The sequence below is a fragment of the Schistocerca gregaria genome, chromosome 8 (genome assembly GCF_023897955.1).
Source record: "Schistocerca gregaria isolate iqSchGreg1 chromosome 8, iqSchGreg1.2, whole genome shotgun sequence".
NCBI classification, from domain to species: Eukaryota; Metazoa; Arthropoda; class Insecta; order Orthoptera; family Acrididae; genus Schistocerca; species Schistocerca gregaria.
This window is the reverse complement of record NC_064927.1, coordinates 69,479,144-69,494,884: the sequence shown is the minus strand read 5'-3', so window position 1 is coordinate 69,494,884 and position 15,741 is coordinate 69,479,144. Positions and strand designations below refer to the sequence as shown.

The following is a 15,741-nucleotide window of genomic DNA, read 5'->3' as shown; positions in this document are numbered from 1 at the left end:
ACATTGGAACCAAAGTTATCACATAATCCGCAGCAGTAATGCAATCTTGTAATGCAGCCGTGGGGCCCACGGAATGCCATATATAACTGCCCTAATCATTACCGAATCTCACCATGTTTCGCTCTGGTGATGTAAACTGGGCCAGAAGTTGGAAACAGTGTCAAAAACAAGACTCATCTGATCTAATAATTTTCTTCCATCGTTCCATAGTTCAGAGTTTATGGCTTCAGTATCACATTTTCCAGTTACAGATATCTGCATCTCTGATGAGTGGTTTTGGAATTCCAGCTCACCCTGCAATTCTGTGCTTGTGGAGGACCCTTTGTGTTGATTTGGGCTGACCATTCGTGAGTGCAACATTCAGTTCTGCTGTGAATTTTGCAGCTGTCATTCTCTTTTTTTTCCTCTTCAATGACTGTCTGCCAACCACTCAACACACACTGTCATCCATGTTTGACTTAGCAGATGAAGTTTTTCCACTTTTCTCTGTATGTGGCATAAGTCTTCGATACAGTCTCTCTTGAAATATGAAACACTTCGGCTACCTTGGTTATAGGAGCACTCACTATACAAGTACCACTAGTGACTTCACTTAGCTCTAACATAATGCACTCACAACTACACAGCACTCTGTTGTAATCACGACTGATACTTGCACAACATACTGAGAACACTGCACAGGTGCCATTTGTGGTAAAATAGAACAGTGCAAACTGCAGGATTGATTAATATCTGCATTTATGTTCGAGCATGTATTTCTCATGGTGTTTCCACATATTTGTCCAACGAGTTATGATCAGGTTCCAAAACATCAATAAGATTAAAGTATAACGCCACTTTTATGTTCCCAGAATTAGCATTTTTCCGCTGTTTACGACATTTTTATATCAGTCCCGTCAAATTTCCTATGCTCACAATGTTAATTTCCATGTGCTTTTGCATCCACATATTTATAATTTTCCCGTGATTTACACATTAAGAAAGATGTTGTGGAGAAAAAATGATGCTGACATGGTGTTGGCCAAGCTCTCCTTGGCGTGGTGACTGATCGGAGTAATTAGGTTTGTTCGAATGAAGATATTGTGACCAATCGCAACTATTTCTGAACTGTCTCTACTGCGCAAATGGAGTTTTGTGATTGTTGTGATCACCGTGAAACCTTGGTCGAACCATATTTATCACGTTTTGACACCGTCATTTACTTTGCATTGCTCAAATGTTTTTAGTTTAAACACAGCACCGGTTACATATTTTATTCATGCTGAGCAAAATGTGTTTCGAGAATTAATTCTCGTTGTCGAGTGCAGTATTTACATATGTACTTTTTGTGATGACACACAAACAAACAATGTGAGAGATAGTTTGTGTATGTGTGTGGTTTTCTACATAATTAATGAGGCACAGTACCTGATACCCTCAAAAAGATGACAACAGTGCAAGAGATGTAGAGTAACATGTATTGAAACACCAGACAAAATACTTATTTACATATTTGCAATTGACAATGAGAAAAAATTCTCTAAACGTGTCGTGCTAAGCATGAAAAAATACATAACTAGTGCAGTATTTCATTATTTGAAAAATGAAGGACAGCTGCAGGCTTTCAAAAACATCAATTATGACATATGAAACTGCCTTCCTACTTCCTAGACAGTTATCAGTTCGAGTTACATCAGTGGTTTTTATTAGCTAATAAATAAGTCCCCTACAAGTCTTTTAATGCCTCTTATGTACATATACCACACATGAAGTGCAAAAATGAAAGGGGGTATCCTATACATAACTTTTACAGCTTAAATCGTTATTTCACACATTTTACATTTTTTCGCATTTTACACCCCCCACCCCCTTTTGACTCGTGTAGATCTCTCTCTCTCTCTCTCTCTCTCTCTCTCTCTCTCTCTCTCTCTCTCTCTCTCTCTCTCTCTCTCTTCTCCCATCCAACACCAGTCCCTCGGAACTGCGGAGATGGGAACTTGCACTCCAACACATCCTTTCATCCCGCCATCCCCCTGATCTGAACCTACGTTAAACAACCTCACTCCCATTTACTCTTCAGTCTTCTCCTCTTTCCCCTTCCTGTTTAGCCATTCATGCATTTTTTTCATCCTACATCTTTATACTATATACCTCTTTACTTCTGTATGCATCCTCTTTGGTTTGAAGCTGGCACAGTACTTACAATAGAATATCTTTGGCTTCCCTCTGACAACCATGCCTCCATCCTTGCTACCCTCCCTGTTTTCCTTTCCCTGTTGCTTCATAACCTGGGTTGTGAGTAACTAAATCCACTTTCCCTTCTTCCCTTTCTTTCCCCTCTCTCTCCTCCCTGATGAAGGAACATTTATTCCGAAAGCTAGGAACGTAAATTTTTGGTTGTTTTTTGTGTATCTATCGGCTGTACTGAGCTGAGGCAAGTACTGGCCAGCCCCTCTATCTCTTTGTTAGTATTTCTTTCACATCTTTATATGAGATTTTCCATTAATTATTTAGTGCATAATTTGTACATCGGGAAACTTGAGCAGATACTCTTAGCTTAATACGAAGGCATCCCGAAGCAAACGACTTCGTTAAAAGTACAGCTGCACAAATGCAGAAGCTACCCAAACAATACAACGTGGAATTAATGGCGAAAATAGAAAATTTACTATGTATGAAGCAAAAAGCTTGATATCCAAAAGCTGTACATAAGAAGCTTCCCAAATAGATTGCATCACAAACATCTAACAAATTTGTACTTTGGAACACAATATGGATATAATATAGAGATTAGGAATAAAAATTTACACTTGTGCGAAAACACAGTGCGTACTCCAGTTTCAATTCCGACAATAATACTTGCAACATTAGTGTATCTTCTTTCCTTACAGCATCCTGAATTCTCTTAAGTTCCAAGAATTGTTCAGACGTCATTTTAGGTGGTTGAAGTAGCTTCTGGAGTAATCTGCCAAAATTTCACCACTGAGCAACTGAGACAGCAAAACAGTTTTAGAAACAAGTGTACTTACCTCCAAAAGACTGGCACTCTCCTCACTTGGCAAAGAACACCCTGAGCCAAGGGAAACATGTAATTACAAGCGACGGCGTTTCCTAGAACTGCTGCTGCCACCACCCCACCCTTTGCGGCTACGAGATGCTTCGAGAGCTGCCCAATGTTCATAATAGCGTTCTGCTTCAAGCCATTCCTGATACTTGTACCACCTGTGAAAAAAACACAGTGCTTACAGTTTTGTTAAAAAGCGGGTTAAGGCTGTGTGTCACACACCTGTGGTGCAATACTTCTGCAGCAATAACAACAAAAACACAATTCAGATTATCTGTAGTTCCATATCGAGCCTGATATATCAGGAAGTAACTAATTCCTACATTTTTCTTCAACAAAAAAAGTAATCAACTATTAACGATTAGGTACACTTTCTTCCTGTTTTTGTCACCAGCCGACCGGTTGGTGCAATCCACCACCTATTCCTCCTTGTGTCAACCACTTCATGTCAGACTGACACTTGCACATTACATTCTCAATTATTTTGTTTGTTAAGTTTATCACAAATCTCTGTCTTCCTCTACAGTTTTTGCCCTTTACAGCTCCCTCTATTAGCATGCAAGTTATTCACTGATGTCTTCAACATGTCCTGTCATCCTGTACCGTATTCTTGCATGTGTTTTCCACATGCTTATTTCCTCATCCATTCTGTGGAGAATCGCCTCATTCCTTAGACAATCAGTTCATTTAATTTTCAGCATTGTATCTTAAATGCTTTGAATCTCATCATTTCTGCTCTTCCCACAGTCCATATATGCTTTGCTCCAAATATGCATTACCAGAAATTTCTTCCTGGAATTGAGGCTGATGTCTGATATTAACAGACAGGAACACTTTCTTTGCCTGTTTTAGATGACATTTTATGTCTTCCTTGCTTCACCAGTCATATGTTACTCTGCAGAATTACTTAACTTGGTGGTCCCCAATTTTGATGTTAAGTTTATCACTAACTCATGCTATTCCTCACTAGCTTAGTCTTTCTTCAGTTCAGACCGAGTGAGGTGGTGTAGTGGCTAGCGCACTGGACTCTCATTCGGGAGGACGACGGTTCAATCCAGTGTCCGGCCATCCTGATTTAGGTTTTCCGTGATTTCCCTTGATCATCACTCCTGGCAAATGCCGGGATGGTTCCTTTGAAAGGTCATGGCCGACTTCCTTCCCCATCCTCCCCTAATCCGACGAGACCTATGAACTCGCTATCTGGTCTCCTCCCCCCAAACAACCCCTTTCTTCAGTTCACTCTCATGCCATATTCTGTACTCACTGGACACTCCATTTCCTTTAACAAGTCCTGTAAATATTCTTCACTTGCACAGAGAGTAACAATGTCACCTGCAAATCTTATCAGTGATATCCTTTCACACTAAATTTTAATCCGGCTCGAGCACCTTTCTTTTGTTTCTGTCATTGTTCCTTCAAAATTTAAATTGAACGGCAGTAACAAAAGACTATGTTCTGGTCTCACATCCTTTTTAATCTGAGCACTTTGTTCTTGATCTTCCATTCTCAACATTCCCTCTTTGTTCTCATACATTTAGTACATACCTGCCTTCCCCTGAAATTTACTCCTATTTTCTTATAATTTCCAACACCTTTCACCATTTTACATTGTTGAGTGATTTTTCCATATTGAGAAATCCTATGAAGCTCTCTCATTTTCTCTTAAATCTTGCTTCCTTTATCAGTCGCAATGTCAGAACCACCTCCCCAGTGCTTTACCTTTCCAAATGCCAAAATGACGTCATCTGACAGAGCCTCAATTTCCTTTTCTATTCCTCCATATGTTATTTTTGTCAGCAACTTGGATGGGTGCACCGTTAAACTGATCGTGCAATATTTCTCACACTTAACTGGCCTTGCTCCCTTTGGGATTGTGTGGATGATGTTTTTTCCAATACCTGATAGTTGTCTTCAGACTCAGATTTTAAATGCCAACCTGATTTGCTACTTGGTGGGTACTTCCCTGTTTGAATCAGAAATTTTATCTACTTTTTCTGCTTTATTTGATCACAAGTCTTTCAAAGCTGTATTAAACTCTGACTCTAACACTGAATCACTTATTGTTTCCATCATATCGACTCCCATTTCTTCCTCAATCACATCATCAGGAACCCCCCCCCCCCCCCTCCCCCCGCTCCCACTGTGTGTGTGGGGGGAGCGACCACGCACACAATGAGTCAGTCTTTCCCCATTAATTACTTTTTCAATTTCTTCACATTTTGCCTATAGCTATTTTTCCTTGACTTTACTGCACTTCATATTAACTTAGTTCCCAAATAATACATTCCTGTATTTCCATGAACATTTTTGTACTTCTTTCTTTACATAATCAATTCTAGTATTTCTACTGTTACCCAACGTATGTTTGCAGTTACTTCTTGCACTTATTTTTCTATGCCCAACTTCTCTGAGTATCCTTCTTAGAGATGTTCATTCCACTTCAAGTGAACTGCCTACTATGATTTTCAGTATCACAATATCTATAGACTCAGACAACTTCAAATACATGTTGTCATTCCTCAGTAACCCACTTTTTTGCACATTGATTCTTCTGGACGATTTTCTTAAGCTTGAGTCTACTCTTCGTGATTACTGTATTGTGATTGAAATCTATATTTGCATTGTACATTGTCATATTATGACAACATATTCCGTAGTGAGTGACTTCCACTACACATGCTGCCTGCAATCTGAAAGGGGAGTCCTTTATTTATGCCAAAAGCTGATGCAATCTAAACAACAGTGTTCAATCATTACTCTCATTTTGTTTAAAACAGAGCTTTGATACAGTACATTGTCTTATGTGAAGTGATTGGTGATATAATACCAATTAGTAGCACCTTTACAAGTGATGGATGAATTCTATTCTGTCAAAAATGTGGTAAATCAGTAAATGCATCTCAACAATCTCATGTCTTGCAGCATTTAGAGACAGAACAGGCGCTTCACAAGTTCTTTTAGGTGAAGCAGTTACCTATTCACATATATTTTTAAAAAGTTCCAAATATTATGCAGATTTATGTAACACTTTTCTTCCATTTGATATTCCTTTATGTACATTGTGAAGTTCAGAACTCAGAAATTTTCTTACAAAATACACAAATTTGAAACACCAGAAGAATCAAACTAGCAGTAGAAAAGGGAAATATTGTGGTAGGTGCGTTAGAAAATGATGAAATAGTTTCCAAATGATAGTTTCTATTAGCATGTAAAGAAATATCAGTATTGAATATTGAATCTCTGCGGTCCCATAAGTAACAAATGATTCCGGCACAGAAATGTATATCAGTGGCAATCTGTTCCTTTTCGTCACTAGGGCTATAATCGACTTTGTTGAGGTGTAGTGGTCCATCTACAACCACCAGCATGCTTTGGCATAGAATTTCCACCTTCAATGGCCTTCTTTAGTCGCAAGATGACACTTTTGGACACATCCATTACTGTGGCTTTGAACCATCACAACCACTAAAATGATGTCGTACCACGCGGGATGTTGCAGTAATTGGTTCCATACCAACCTTCTCTCAAACACAATATTGCATTAAATGTTGAATGCGTACAGAGTTTTTGTGCACAAGGTTTTCTACACTTAACATGTCCTGACCTCTACATTTTCTTTTTACTGTCATTGTTCAGATGTTCTGTAGCAATTATTAGTTGTTCCATAGCAATTGACAGCTGTTCCTTAGTAAAAGTTAGTTGTTCTGTAGCAACTGTCAAGCTGTGTACTTTCTTAATTTCATCATCATCTCCTTCTTCTTGTAAAGTTAGCATGGACACCTCAACTATTGTTGTTGGTGTTGGTTTGCTGTTGATTTGGGCTTTGTCGCCTGAATTTCTGAACTGTTGACTATTATTGAACTGTTGACAGTAACTCACTCTCAACCCTACCTTCCTGTTCATAACAAATCCTACACCTATCATATAACTTTCTTCTGCTGTTGTTATTATGCTATATTTGTCTGAGCAGAAATCCTTATCTTCTTTCCATTTCACTTCACTGATCCCCACCGTATCTAGACTGAGCCTTCACTTTTCCCATTTCCTAGCTGCCTTTCTACGTTCAAACTTCTGACATTCCACACCCTGACTCTTACAGTTGATTATATAAAGCATTTGACCTTAGATTAAAAAAGACCTCATATCAATCTAAACTCTAAAATCTGCACTATATAAACTTTAATACCAGATTATGTCACCACAAAGTAGCACCAACTTTGTCTAGTGAAAATTCACTAATTACAGTCAGGCTCAAATATAAATACCTATTTAACTTGTAGTGACATTACATAATAACATTTCTGTTTTGTGGAAATACAAACTGAAGAATTAAAGAAGTTGTTAACACACAAATATGTGACTACACCATTCCCATACTTCTGAAACTCTAAATATAATATTTTTTAATCTGTAAGGTTAGGTTAAGGAAATTATAAGCTATGTACTTAATGAGAGCGGATAATAATTTCTCTTCTAATTCTTGGAGACTTCTCGTAATTTATGTGATTAGTTTAAAGGTTTTGTACAGATACTTTAAGAGAATAGTCCAATTCGACATGTTAAACATACTGAAATGTTGCTTTCTGAATAATTAATAGAATATACACCAAATGTTTAATTAATCCTCAAAGACATTAAGAATAAATTTTCTGTGTGTCAATAAATCTGTAAAGTAGGGAGAAAAGGTCATGATTTAATATAGGGAATGTATTTTTGTGCTGTTCCAATAAAGAATGCTCTACAGAAATGTTTATATATCTAAACTGTTGGTTGGTTGATTTATTTGGGGGAAGGGACCAAACAGCGAGGTCATCGGTCAAATCAGATGAGGAAAGGAAAGGGAACGGAAGGAAGATGACTGTGCCCTTTCAAAGGAACCAGCCTGGCATTTGCCTGAAACGATTTTGGGAAACCTAAATCAGGGTGCCCGGATGGGGGTTTGAACTGTCGTTCTCCCGAATGCAAATCTATTGTGCTAACTACTGTGCCACCTCAAAACTGTAAAGCAAGTTGAAGACAGTTGTCGTAATTTGTTTTGGACTATATAAAAGAAGGAGCGGTGATACGTCTCTCCTCGTCTCTCACATTAGTTTTTGATGGCTGTTTCATAAAATACAGGGTGTTACAAAAAGGTACGGCCAAGCTTTCAAGAAACATTCCTCACACACAAATAAAGAAAAGATGTTATGTGGACATGCGTCCGGAAACACTTAATTTCTATGTTAGAACTCATTTTAGTTTCGTCAGTATGTACTGTACTTCTTCGATTCAAATTGTAAATTTTCACAATCAAAATGTGTGGGCTGATAAGAATCCGCACGCAGTTGTGCAATCATGTCATCAACACAGATTTTCTGTGAACGTTTGGGCAGGCATTGTTGGTGATGTCTTGATTGGGCCCCGTCCTTCCACCTACGCTCAATGGAGCACGTTATCATGATTTCATACGGGATATTCTACCTGTGCTGCTTGAACATCTGCCTTTACAAGTACAACACAACATGTGGTTCATGCACGATGGAGCTCCTGCACATTTCAGTCGAAGTGTTTGTACGCTTCTCAACAACAGATTCGGTGACCGATGGATTGGTAGAGGCGGACCAATTCCATGGCCTCCACGCTCTCCTGACCTCAACCCTCTTGACTTTCATTTATGGGGGCATTTGAAAGCTCTTGTCTACGCAACCCCGGTACCAAACATAGAGTCTCTTTGTGCTCATATTGTGGACAGCTGTGATACAATACGCCATTCTCCAGGGCTGCATCAGCGCATCAGGGATTCCATGCGACGGAGGGTGGATGCAAGTATCCTCGCTAACGGAGAACATTTTGAACATTTCCTGTAACAAAGTGTTTGAAGTCACACTGGTACGTTCTGTTGCTGTGTGTTTCCATTCCAATATTAATGTGATTTGAAGAGAAGTAATAAAATGAGCTCTAACGTGGAAAGCAAGTGTTTCCAGACACATGTCCACATAACATACATTCTTTCTTTGTGTGTGAGGAATGTTTCCTGAAAGTTTGCCCGTACCTTTTTGTAACACCCTGTATAAGAGTCAATCTCCTATCTGTAACTTTTGATTAAATAATTACTTAATTTAATTATAATAGGCATGTTTGAATCAAGAAACCTACTTTCCTCCTCCATTAATGCCACATCTCAATTTATCATGTTGTAATTTAAAACAGGCTGCGGCGAAGGAGAGCTGATGACGAATTGTCTGGTGGCCACAACTGAGCTACTAGTGTTCAATTGGCATTTATCCTATCAGTATCCGGGCAACGGAACTATGCAAACTGCTCAATTTAGAGATCGGTCAGTGCCGTCAGTCAACATTCTGATTGGTCTGATGAGAATCTGAGGCTGGGTGGCAGCATGAAAACCAATTAATAAGCAAGTAAAGATTTCCCACGCACCATTTTACCATTTCAGAAGCTTTACCACCAGCAAACATGATTAAAAAGTTTTATAATAGTACTTTTTTTAAAAAATATCAGTAATATTATATTGGCATAGCCAATGTGTTGCTCAAACAAAAAATTGCATAATGTTAACTGATGCTTGCTTGTTCTATTTTTAATTAATCAACAGTATTGTTGGAGTAAACAAAAAACTGATGACTACTCAATACATAAATGAAATTAACTGATGTGACAGGTGTTAAAGTAGACTCCAAGCAGTGACACGGGAAAGAAAAAGTATGGTTATCAACGTGTTACCAGTTGCCTCTACTTTTGTTGTCTGCAATATGTAGCTCATTTAATTCATGGCCAATTTTGGATTTTCTGCATTTTGCGTAGTTTGCAAGTTAGTAATTGTAGTAGGCTTTGTTGCTAAATGCTATACTAAGATGGGCTACTTTTACGTTGTGTGCAAGCAAGATGAAAACGGCTGATAGTAGATTTTTTTAGTTTTAAGCATCCATCTTGTCATTTTAATGATACAAAAATTAGTTTCTGGTAAATTTATACTAATTGTTTAGTGTGGTGTCAACAGTTTTTATTTTGAAGTATATTTTCAATTTGTGTTATGACAGAGATAGATAAATTCAGTAGCAACAGCACCGATCCGACAATGGCAGAGTCCATTGCTCAAAATGTGGAGGCAGAAATTAATACATAGGTACAAGTAATTTAATGTGCCAAGCAAATATCTCCTTCAATTGTAGATTCCTTTTCTGTATTATTCAATAATATTGCTGAGATGGTTAACGCCCATGGTGAAGTGCTTCCTTCATACATAAACAACACCATTTCATAAAGGAACAAACAATTGGCTTTACAAATCTCTGTGCCGGTCAGTACTACTCTTGATGAGGGAGATGCAGTGCTGACATCTCAAATAAATAATACCTCGACTGAATGTGACAAATAGTTGGTCACTCAAATTTCCACTCTGGTAAAGGAAAATTAGTAAAAAATTTAACACTGGTTTAGAAATAATAGCACCCGAAAATACTAGCCTAATGAAGGCCTATAAGCATTTACAAGAAACCGTTTCCAAACTATCAAAAGATGTGGACACAACACAATTAGCACAGAAGGCAATGGGAGATATGATGCATGAATTAGCGCAACATGTTGACAGCTTGTCTGTAGAACCAGAAGAAATGTTGGAAACCTGGCTAGACGAGCAAGGTGAAGAATTAAAGACTGAATTCACCAAGAGGCTTGAGCAGAAGGACAAAATACTCATCCATATAATAAATTCAGAGTGGAAAGGAGCAATATAATCTGCTGGTAGTGCACCAATGGCCAAACTCGGCATGGCAAAACAAATGATCTGTTCAGAAATAGACCACATAAAGCACATGATACATCACGACTTTCCACAGTGGCGAGACAAGTTTTGTCACAAGTGAAAGGAGTGCACTGTGTGGTAGAAATAATACCATAGCCATCGCACGAAGCACCAGCTATCGATACGCAAATGCAAGATGCATACAATACAGGTCTGCAAAGCCCAGGGCCATACTTTGAAGCATGTCAGCCTGTAAACCACGCAATACAACAATAGCATCATCGGAAGGGGGCAAGTGTGACCTTAACACAGATCTTACAGGAAGAAAGCCTGTTAAAACACCAACAATTTCAGGTCTTTATAACAGACAAAAGACAACCCCATCTCATAGCTTTTATATGTTCATTCCACAATGTATTGCCTAGGTCATGGAAAGAGAGGCAGAGAGCACCTTGTGGGCTACCGAAGCCACAGAGAACTCTATACATTATGAACAATTTGAAAAGGCTTTTCTTGTCAAATACTGGTCAGTGGGCATACAAGAATGCCTTACAAAACAGGTCTTCAGCCCATAAATTTACAATCCAAAGAACTTTGGAACAGTTTCAAAAAATACATTAATTTAATGAGATACTGGGACAAGCTGGCCGTGCACCAAGATAGTTGTGTGTGTACATAAGGGAAAAGTTAACAATGGTCCCTGATTTTGACTTTTAATACTTTCTGTCAGTGCTCGGTACTATGAACCTACTACAAGAAGACGTGAAAAGCTCCACTGGTAACAATGGTTCGCAGTCCACCAATAAGAACCGGCACAAGGTAATGGCAGCACGTCGCAAACCAGACATGCAAATTGGAACAACAACAATTGTGGTCCACAAAATGAACAGACACTCTTTCAAAGGCAAAGGTGAAAAATCAGTATCATCCCGGGTATCTAAACGGGAACCAACAAAACAATAATAGGAGTCAAGGCCACAATAATCAGTGGTCACAAAATAATCAAGGGCAAGGTACGTCTATAAATCGAAACAGCAATAACTATAATCAGGAAGTCTCAACAGTCGACGTGGTACCAACAAAAATGTCCAGAGTGACAAACTAAATGCAACTATCGAGTTAACTGATGACACTTGTGGGACGGAATGGGGGCAATAATTTGAATAAACAGATAATCATGCTCCGACATAATGATGAGACTGACATCTATCAAGAGTTATTTAACGAGGTAGACAATAATACTGAAAGTCCATCAGAGTACGTACAAGCCGTTATTTAAGCAGCTGTGGGAAGTTTTCCCATAACAATTTTAGGTAATGGTGCAAGCATAAACATAATAGAAGCTAACTACTTTAAGAAAATAGCACAGTCTGTACAGATTCCGGCTCTGCCAGTTCAAAACTGCATCGTATCTGGTGCTATTGGCACCAGAGACCAGACTGGCACAGGTAGGTGTAGAATTCAAGAAAATGCATGCTTTTTGTTGAGACAAATTTAACCATGTCCTGTCTCACAGGAATCGAATTAATGGGGGAACACCTGAGTTTGTTAGACAGGGTGCTCAATAAGTTTTCAGAGTAAAGTTACCACCAATTTGGAAAAGTCTAAATTCGCAAGGAACAAGACCAAATTCCTTGGGCACATCATTTTGCTGTTGGGACTTTTGCCTAATTTCTAAAGGATTAAGCCCATAGAAATTTTCCAACTCCTCAAACTAAGAAGCACTTAAAGGCAATTCTCTTTCTTGGGATTAGCCGAGCGGTCTAAGACGTTGCAGTCATGGACTGTGCGGCTGATCCTGGTGGAGTTTCGAGTCCTCCCTCGGGCATGAGTGTGCGTGTTTGTCCTTAGGATAATTTAGGTTAAGTAGTGTGTAAGCTTAGAGACTGATGACCTTAGCAGTTAAGTCCCATAAGATTTCACACACATTTGAGCATTTTTGAAAGGCATTTCTCAGCCTCAAGTTCCTGCTTGATCAATCTACGAATGGTCCTGTGTTGCTGAGCTTATTGAGAAAGAATGTGGTATGGCACTGGTCTGATAAATGTTAGGAGGCACTGAACTCAACAGGCACTACTAACGTTGAATCTCTTGCACCACCCAAACATGCAGATGGATTTCTGCATCGCGTTGTGCTCTTGTTTAGAGGTGCATCTGTTCCGGGAAGATGACAAATGCAAAATTAAGGTAATTTGTTTTGCACTCAGCCACAGAATTAGAGGCATTAGCCATGATTTGGTCCCATAAAAAGTTCAACAGCTATATTCATCGTAAACATATCAAAGTGTATTATGACCATCAAGCCTTGAGCTTTCTGTTGGTGTTTAAGTTGTTGCACCAGTGACTAGTCAGATGGACTCTCCTATTACAGGAGTACGATTATGAAGTTGTCCATATCAGTAACAAGGATAATGTGGTAGTGGATGCTCTATCCAGGCTTCCACAAGGTCTACCAGAGTATTATGATCTTACATAATAGATGTCTTATCTCGAGGTACTTTTAATGAAAGTATAAATAGTATCATCTAGAAATGTACAGAAATATGGACACACTACAGGATGCAGATACAAAATGGGCAAAAGTAAAGTGCATCCTTACAGAACACACTAATCATAACTTGTCACAGTACTACCAAGTGCACCATAATTTGCGGTTTCATAGGCAAAGAAACCAACTTGATTCCTGATGTGTCAGCATTCCAGAGAGGTATAAAGAACATGTTATGTTGCACACACATGTAGCATGGGGACACTTTGATGATGCGAAATGCAAACGAAAGATCACACAGTACTGTTCTATTCCAAATTTGCACCGGTGTGTGCATCATTTATTATGCATGTGTACCGTGTGTCAGAAAAGTAAAGCCATCTAATATACCTATCAAAAGTAACTCTGCATACTATACTGACTCACAAACCTGGAGAAATTACTTTGATCAGTGTATCGGGCCCACATCCATAAGGAAGAGGTGGAGTAAAATACTTGATCGCTTTGTATGACTTATTTTCAAAATATGTGCGATTGTATGCTACTATGTCCGCCACTGCAGCACCCATAATCAAATGGGCCAAGGAAGATTATATTCTGAGATTCAGAAAACTGAATGCCGCATTATCTGATAATGCACCAAATTTCACTGGCAGAAAATGGAAAATATTTTTGCTAGAAATCTGCATCAAGCAGATTTTGGTAAGTTATTTTTCATCATGAATCAAATCCCACTGAACAGATTTTTTGAGAATTCAACTGCTCATTAGAACATATGTTACTCACAAGCAAGCCAAATGGGTTGAATCTGTTACACCATTTTAGCAAGTGGTTAACAATCTGCTGCATACTTCCACACAGCAAACACCAGCTTTGCTCATGTTTGACATGCCTGAGAGAAATGAATGGGTGAATCCTCTTCCCCATTTACGGAGATTGGTTGGGTGTGGGATTGAAGGGACCAGACTGCTACGGTCATCAGTCCCTTGTTCCACGATAAAATCACACGAAATAAAAACTGTCAGTCATTAAAAACGGAGAACTGAGACAAGGGACGACACAATACAAGACAGACAAAGACCAGACAAAAGGAACTAAAGTCACACCGAGTGTGAAGGTGGTTGGCCGACCATGAAAATAAGGAAAAGCCGACCACCAAATGACATTAAAACCCACAGTTTAAAACCACAGGCCAAAGGCCCAAGTCAATACAGGAAATAAAAGGACAAACACTCAAATCATACGATAAAAACCCCCTGCCCGAATAAAACTCAACACGAGGTCCGCCATAGCTACGTCATCACATAAAAGGGCAGGGAGGGTATCAGGCAGCGCAAACGTCTGCCTGAGTCCTGTTAAATGCGGTCAGTCCACCAAAATGTGGACCACCGTCAGAGCTGCCCCGCAGCGACATAGCGGTGGGTCCTCCCGGCGCAACAAATGGCCGTGCGTCAGCCACGTGTGGCCAACACGCAGCCAGCAGAGGATGACAGAGTCCTTCCGAGAGGCCCGCATGGAGGAGCGCCACACACCGGTCGTCTCCTTCACCGCCCGAAGTTAGTTGGGCGTGGGCAGGGTGCGCCACTCGTCACCCCAGGCACCAAGCACTTTCTGGCGCAAAAGCGACAGGAGATCACACTCCATAAGGCCGAGTTCCAGAGCCGGTGAACTCACTGCCTGTTTAGCCAGCGTGTCAACCCGCTCATTGCCCGGGATGCCGACATGACCTGGGGTCCAAACAAAGACCACGGAGCGTCCACAACGGGCAAGAGCATGGAGCGACTCGTGGATGGCCATCACCAGACGGGAACGAGGAAAGCACTGGTCAAGAGCTCGTAAACCACTCAGGGAGTCACTACAGATGACAAAGGACTCACCTGAGCGGGAGCGGATATACTCTAGGGCGCGATAGATGGCAACCAACTCGGCAGTGTATACACTGTTCCCGGGTGCCAGCGACCATTGCTCACAATGATCCTCTAGAGTAAGAGCATAACCAGTGAGACCAGAGACCATCGAACCGTCGGTATAGGCCACGGCAGATCCGGGAAACTCGGCAAGGAGAGAAACAAAGCGGCAGCGGAGGGCCGGAGGAGGGACCGAGTCTTTCGGACCCTGTGCCAAATCCAGCCGAATGCATGGTCGGCGCACACACCAAGGGGGCAGACGGAGATTGGCCCGGAAAACAGGCGGGAGAGGAAAAAACTCAATCCCACACAGTAGAGCCCGGATGCGAACCGCGATTGTACACCCTGACCGGGGCCGCCTGTCTGGAAGATGGACGATCGAGTGCGGGAACAGGAGACGGTAGTTGGGATGCCCTGGCAAGCTACAAACGTGGGCAGCATAAGCAGCCAGAAGTCGGTCGCGCCGGATCCGCAATGGAGGAACACCAGCCTCCACAAGTAAGCTGTCAACAGGGCTTGTCCGAAATGCTCCTGTGGCGAGTCGGATCCCGCAGTGATGGAT

General features: G+C 40.4%; 1 protein-coding gene across 4 annotated transcripts in view; it reads right to left on the bottom strand.

Annotated features, from left to right (window-relative positions):
- LOC126284037 (splicing factor, arginine/serine-rich 19-like) overlaps window positions 1-15,741 on the bottom strand; it is a 121,281-nt gene that overhangs the window by 5,563 nt on the left and 99,977 nt on the right. For all 4 annotated transcript variants that reach the window (XM_049982599.1, XM_049982600.1, XM_049982597.1 and 1 more), the window contains exon 10: window positions 3,009-3,201. In XM_049982599.1, coding sequence (XP_049838556.1) covers window positions 3,072-3,201 — 130 coding nt within the window. In that variant the 3' untranslated portion in view covers window positions 3,009-3,071. The remainder of the gene's footprint in view (window positions 1-3,008; window positions 3,202-15,741) is intronic.